The following is a 7,126-nucleotide window of genomic DNA, read 5'->3' as shown; positions in this document are numbered from 1 at the left end:
AGGGTGGGATAGGGAGGGTGGGAGGGAGGGAGACGCAAGAGGGAAGAGATATGGGAACATATGTATATGTATAACTGATTCACTTTGTTGTAAAGGAGAAACTAACACACTATTGTAAAACAGTTATACTCCAATAAAGATGTCAAAAAAAATTAATTAATTAATTAATTTAAAAAAAAAAAACAAAAAACAAAACCTGCCTAGATCTTCCCTGTTCTCTCAAAAAAAAATGCCCTCAGGGCTCTAAGTCCCCCCCTCTCCTGCTGCCTCAGAGACCTCACTCTCAGAATCCCCTTTCTATCCTTCACCCTCCATCTCTTCTCTTCCATCTCTTCCCCTCAACCCGGAAGCACATTCAAATATACCACCTGCAAAAAACACCCCAAACCTCCTTTGATCTTCATCCACTTTTTAAAAAATTAATTAATTAATTTTTATTTTGGGCTACGTTGGGTCTTCATTGCTGCGCGCAGGCTTTCTCTAGGTGCAGAGGGTGGGGGCTACTCTTCGTTGCAGTGCGCAGGCTTCTCATTGCGGTGGCTTCTCTTGTTGTGGAGCACAGGCCCTTGGCACACGGACTTCAACAGTTGTGGCTCGCGGGCTCAGTAGTTGTGGCTCGCAGGCTCAGTAGTTGTGGCTCACGGGCTCCAGAGCGCAGGCTCAGTAGTTGTGGCGCACGGGCTTAGTTGCTCCGCGGCACGTGGGATCTTCCTGGACCAGGGCCCGAACCCATGTCCCCTGCACTGGCAGGCGGATTCCTAACCGCTGTGCCACCAGGGAAGTCCCAATCTCCATCCACTTTTAATTCAGTAGTTTCAGCCTCTATCTTCCTCTGTGACCATGGATTAATTGCTTACTTTCTCTAACAGGCTTCGATTTCTGCATCTGTGTGTCATGAGGGTCCTGGACCAGAAGGTCTCTGAGGTCCTTCCAGCTCCGACATCTGTGGTTCTTAATGGAGAGATTTCTTGGAACAAACTTAGTTTCTCCACTGTCCCCGGAAGCCCCAAAGTTAATTTTCTTCCGAGACTCCCAGCTGTTCCTGCAGCCAGCAGCGCTCTCTGCTTTCTCTCCCTTCGTTTCCCAAATCCCGGTTTTCCTTTACGGCGTGGCTTCAGCCTCACCCGCTATATCGCAGGATATCCTGATCTTTAACTCTCCTAGGACTCCAGTTGTGAACCACAACTGAGTACTCTCCATTGATGGCACTGTATCTTTCACCTTACTGTTCTGTGTACCTTCATGCCCTCACCCAGACTAAGCTCTCAGCGAGCAGGGACCAGTCACGTTTCTCTGTAACCCTGAAAGGACCTCACACTAAATTGGTCAGCAGTAGTTGCTCAGCCATGCTGGCTGGTTGGCTGAGGGTCATCCTGAAGCCACTGAGGAAACTAGTGGTCAGTGTACAAGACTCTGGTGTGAAGGAAGACCACCCCTAACTTCCACGCCTCTCTTACACAGAAATTTGTAAAACATCAACTTTTTATTCAAAAGCATCATCCAAATTTAGAATAGGAAAGCTTAGCTAACTCCTTGATTTTCTTCTCTCTGAATCAGAAACTGTTACAGCCATGTTTCCCTTTGATCCAAATGTAAGTGATCACAAGTGCTGCAGCTTTCTGGGCCTCTGCTTGACCCGGGTTCTACTTCCACTAACGCACATTCTCCACGGTTATTAAGTTCCCTGACTTTTCAACACATAGAGCATTATGTTACTTCCTCACACTTGCAACTCAACTTCCAGGAAACATCTGGAATAATATCAGAGAGTTGGTGTTTGATCAAAACTACATCCTCTGCTTTATTCATTTGGAAGTGACGAATTTCAACCCTTAGGTTTGAAGTTGAGCGCACATGGATGTGTATGTTTCAGGAGTTCGCACCAACAGAGAAGACAGGTCTTCAGTGAAGAATCTAAAGCAGTGCTCACCTCCTCGGCCCTAAGAGAACTACCGAGGTGCTGCTCCCACCGGGAGTGCTGTTCTCTGCTTGGTAACAATCCTGGGTCGCTACTGACGGCTCAAAGTGAACCCCAAGCCTCCTCAAGCAGAATTTTAGACTCAGTTCAAATTTGGTTTTCAGTGAACGCTCCACAGCACTGTGCTCAACCCTGGTCACACATGAGAACCCTCGAGAGCAGCGGTCCCCAACCTTTTCGGCACCAGGGACCGGTTTCGTGGAAGACAGCTTTTCCATGGACTGGCGGGGGGCGGGTATGTTTCGGGCGGTAACGCGAGCGATGGGGAGCAATGCTGAGCGGCAGATGAAGCTTCACTCGCTTTCCTGCCGCTCACCTCCTGCTGTGCGGCCCCATCCCAACAGGGGCCCGGGGGTCGGGGACCCCTGATCTAGAGCACGTTCATGAGCACCGATCAATGCCCAGCTTCCTTCCCACCAACCCAGCCTTCCAAGATTTCCATTTAATTGCTACGGAGTGAGATCTACACATCAGTATTTTCTTCAAAGCATCTCAGCTATACTGAATCAGTTAGGGTAATCTTTTAGGTATGATAAAGGCACTCTGGCTGTGTTTTTGAGAAGGAGTCTTTCGTTAGTGGAAAAACTGGTGAAATTCAAATAAGGTCCCTGTTTAGTTAATGGTATTGTACCAATGTTAATTTCCTGGTTTTGTCTTTGGGCTAAGGTTTTGTAAGATGCTCACTTTTAGAGGAAGCCGTGTGAGAAGCATACAGGAACTCTCTGGAATTATGTTTGTGACTTTTCTCTAAGTCTAAAAGGAGTTCAAATTAAAAAGGTTTTTAAAGGAGTCCTTTATTTTTAAAGATGCATACTTAAATAGTCATGAATGAAATGATACGCCTGAGATTTCCTGCAACACAAACCAGTTAGGAAGGTGGCAGGGAGGGAGTCGGGGTGTGGATGAAACAGGAGTCTTCACAAGCTGATATCTGTAGTAGCTGGGCAATGAGGACAGGAAGGGTATCTGTCTACTTCAGTGTGTGTGTAAAATTTTCCGTCATATATATTGGAGGAGAAAATTCCCAGGTGATTCTAACACTCATTCAGGGCCAAAAAACACTGCTCTGGAGTCCTGAAAATGTGGTATAATTATGAGCTCTGTCTGGTACTATCAGCTACAAAATACTTTACCCAGCTCCTTGACAATGAATTAGTCGCTTAATCTTTCTGTACCACACTTTCCTAACTATGAAATGACAGGAATGGAGTAGAGGACCTTTCAAAAAGAAGACAGGAAGCATTAAAAAGCTGATTTATTCTAAAATCTTATGAAAGTTAATATCATAATTAATTTCTAGCACAGTCAAAATGATAAGGTCTTACATCCACAAAAGTATTTTCCCAAAGAATGCTCTAAAAAACACTACTTCTATAAGATGTTAATAGATGTTACCTAAGATAAGGGTTCCGAAATCAAATAAGTTTGAAAAGTGCTGATTTTCTTTACTGTAAGATTCCTAAGAACTTTTTTGATAAGATAACACGCATTGTGCCTTTCCAAGGGTGGTTATGAAATATGCAAAAAGTCTGACCTTCTTTACATGGAACTAGTTTTATGGAACTTATTTTGGAAAACAATGCTCTAGACCAGTGGTTCCCAAATCCCAGGTAATGGAGAATGGCATTAGTATCATTTGGTAAGTTTATTAAAATAATGATTTGCAGACCATGTCCTAGACCTACTGGGGGAGAGGAGAATTCAGTATGAAAAGAAACAAAATCCAATAATAATAATTCATATAATCCAGTGCATAGTCACGTTTGGGACTTAAGCTCTTTAGATCATATTGTAGTAAAATAAATATAACATCTGAAAGGCCACATAGATGCCAACCAAAATAAAAGGTCATATTTAATAGTTTTCCATATAAAAGTATTTAGTCCATGAGAGAAGCATACATGCATACATCATTTTATGAAAGGTAAGTAGTAAAATACTGGAGGTGCTGACAAATTTAAATCTATCAGTATAACTAACGACTACTTAGTTGTAGACATACTACATCCTTGAGATTACAAACTGATCATTAATTGCAGTGATTCTCCACCCTTTCCTTGTGTATTTCCTCATGTCCACCTTCTCTTGCCAGAGTCAATGATCAGGACTATTTTGTTAAACTCCAGGCACTGCCATTCACGTAAGTGGTTTCTCCACGATACAGCTCCTGACCTTTTCTTTTTATGACATTACTTCAAGGTAACAGAACAGAAACCCCTTCTTGATTGAAAACTTTGGAAAACGTATTTACTTATACCTTGGTGCTCTCAGAGTTGTGCCATGCAGTGGCCCAATCAGTGATATATTTAAATGTTTAAAAGAGTACCTACTTTCTGTTATTCATAATTACTCAACATGTGTACCACACTCTTTCATTTACTAAGTACTTTCACATGAATAATCTTGTGTCTTTCCTCACAAAAACCCTGTGGGTTAAGTAGGCATAATAGTTTCCATCCAACCAGTAAGAATCACCGAGCTTTTCCTGCTAACACAGTGAAAAATATAATTGAGGGAGATGTCAGGGCTCCTGCTCTCAAAGAACTGATACCCAACTGGAAAACAAAATATGAATTACACGCAGGAAAGGGCTGAAATCAATTAATGTTAGCCAAAGCAAATCAGTATGGAAGGACTTCACACATACTAATAACAGTTAACACTTACTTAGCAATTTAATATTCACTCAACCCTGCGGGTAGATTACTTCGGTTAGACCCATTTTTCAGATGAGGAAAACTGAGACCAAGAGAAGTAAAGTAACTTTCCCAAGCAAATAAGTGGTGAACCAGGATTCAAACTCCAGATTAGTCTACTCCATGGACCACTCTTTTCCACCATCACATTCCACTGCTGGGAAAGACAATCTTCTCAAAGCAATGGGGACAGATGTCAAGACATTTAGATAGAAAATGACTACTTCCCAGAAGGTTGGGATCATTGGCTCTACACCCCAGGAGAAAAGGACTCAGGAGTCACAGGGAATCACAAGATTGAGTCAGCCATGATATTTTCTCACAATAAGTTACCTCTTTGATTCGTTTGACCAAAGCGTTCTGATCAAAAGCAACAGCCTCTGCACACTGACGGAGGTGATCCTGATAACGGAGGCAGAGCTGCAGCACCTGCTGAGAATCCAACTTCTCCAGTCTGGTGTTTGTTGGAGAAGTCTGGCCACTCAACAGCCCTTGGAAGCAAAAAAAGAATAAAACCAAATGAAACGGAAATTACTAATAAGCTTGTGAATAAAGTAGCTTAATAACAAGTTCACTGAAGGCAGGGTAAGAGGCTTAAATTTAATCTTGCATCTTTTGTCATATACCTGTGACGATCACAGCAACTATCATTTACGGAGCATCTTATGTGCCAAGCACTTGGCAAAGTGCCTCCTGCGCATTACTTTTCATATAATCACTCAGGAAAGTAAATTATTATTAGCCCCATTTTATAGGTGAGAAACCCAAGACGCCACGAGGTTAAGTAACTTTCCTAAAGGCACATAATGAGTGATTTCTCCAAGACAGAGCACCTGACCTTACGGCACTACTTTAAAGCATCAGGAGTATAAACCTCCTCTTGACTGAAAAATCTGGAAGATGTACCTACTTAATTCCTTTAACTAATTAAAATGGTTGTCTGAGAAACAGAAAGGATGTGTATATATACATATATATATATATATATATATATATATATATATGGAAACTGTTAGGAGGAGATGCAAAAAGGAAAACATTTAAAAGGTGAACAGGATGTCCACTAACACACCATAAGCCTCAACCTTTACATTCTCTTTCAACATCAGTTTAGTTGTGTAACTATTAAATTCCCTTAAATTTGAACTGGACGTTATATTTTCAAAGCCTTTCACACAGAATTATCTTCCCTTTCTTTAAGGTGTGTAGAACCGGATAATTATTAGCATTTACGAAAGATGAAATACCAATGAAAGAGGCTAAATGACGTGCTCAGGGTCACACAGCAAAGTCCTGACTAGAACTCAAGCCTCCTGACTTCTGGTCAAGGGCTTACTGGCACCCTGAAGGTTCACAAACTTTTTGGTGTCAGGACCCCTTTACCCTCTCAGAAATTACTGAGGACCCCCAAAGAGCACTTGTGTATGTAGTTTAAATCAATATTCATCTGTTAAAAATTAAAACAGAAAATTCTTGAATATTTATTAAAGCATTAAAAAAATAATAATCCCATTACATGTTAACATAAATAACATATTTTAAAGAAAATAACTCTACTCCCCAAAACAAAAAAAAAAGTGAGAAGAGTGGCACTCGTTGACATTTTTGTAAGTCTTTTAAATGTCTTGGCTTCATAGAAAACAGCTGGATTCTCAGATGTGCTTCTGCATTTAATCTGTTGCTATTTCACATCATGTAGCCTCTGAAAAACTCCACTGTACACTTGTAAAAGAGTGAGAGTAATTAGCAAATGTCTAAGTATTACTGTGAAAATAGTTTTGCCTTCAGAGAATCCCTAGCAGGGCCCTGGGGCTCTCAGGCACTCCCCACCCCACTGAGAGCAGTACCCTCACACCAGAGCCAAGGGCACAACACGGGTCCTCCGAAATAAACACGACAACAGCACGTGCGCTGGGAACCATCAGGATGGACTCACCCACATCAAAGTTTGTCTTGGGAAGCCTTCCCCAATCCTCCACTAACCTGTTCACCATTTCTAAAAGTTTGTCATTTCAGGGGCTTCCCTGGTGGCGCAGTGGTTGAGAGTCCGCCTGCCAGTGCAGGGGACACGGGTTCACGCCCTGTTCCGGGAAGATCCCGCATGCCGCAGAGCAACTAAGCCCGTGCGCCACAACTACTGAGCCTGCGCTCTGGAGCCCACGAGCCACAGCTACTGAAGCCCGTGTGCCTAGAGCCCGTGCTCCACAACAAGAGAAGCCACCGCAAGGAGAAGCCCGTGCACCACAACAGTGAGTAGCCCCTGCTCGCCGCAACTAGAGAAAGCCCATGGGCAGCAATGAAGACAACGCAGCCAAAAATAAAATAAATAAATTTAATTAAGAATAAAAAAGAATAAAGGAGAGTTAAATAAATAAATAAAATTTTGTCATTTCAAAAATGTTCAGGGGCTTCCCTGGTGGCGCAGTGGTTGCGCGTCCGCCTGCCGATGCAG

At 42.5% G+C, this 7,126-nt stretch overlaps 1 protein-coding gene across 2 annotated transcripts in view; it reads right to left on the bottom strand.

The window, feature by feature from the left end:
- BORCS5 (BLOC-1 related complex subunit 5) overlaps positions 1-7,126 on the bottom strand; it is a 100,376-nt gene that overhangs the window by 29,388 nt on the left and 63,862 nt on the right. For both annotated transcript variants that reach the window (XM_028491024.2, XM_007112998.2), the window contains exon 3: positions 5,008-5,165. In XM_028491024.2, coding sequence (XP_028346825.1) covers positions 5,008-5,165 — 158 coding nt within the window. The remainder of the gene's footprint in view (positions 1-5,007; positions 5,166-7,126) is intronic.

The sequence above is a fragment of the Physeter macrocephalus genome, chromosome 6 (genome assembly GCF_002837175.3).
Source record: "Physeter macrocephalus isolate SW-GA chromosome 6, ASM283717v5, whole genome shotgun sequence".
Taxonomy (NCBI): domain Eukaryota; kingdom Metazoa; phylum Chordata; class Mammalia; order Artiodactyla; family Physeteridae; genus Physeter; species Physeter macrocephalus.
The sequence above is the reverse complement of the archived record's forward strand: the minus strand, read 5'-3'. Positions and strand labels throughout refer to the sequence as shown.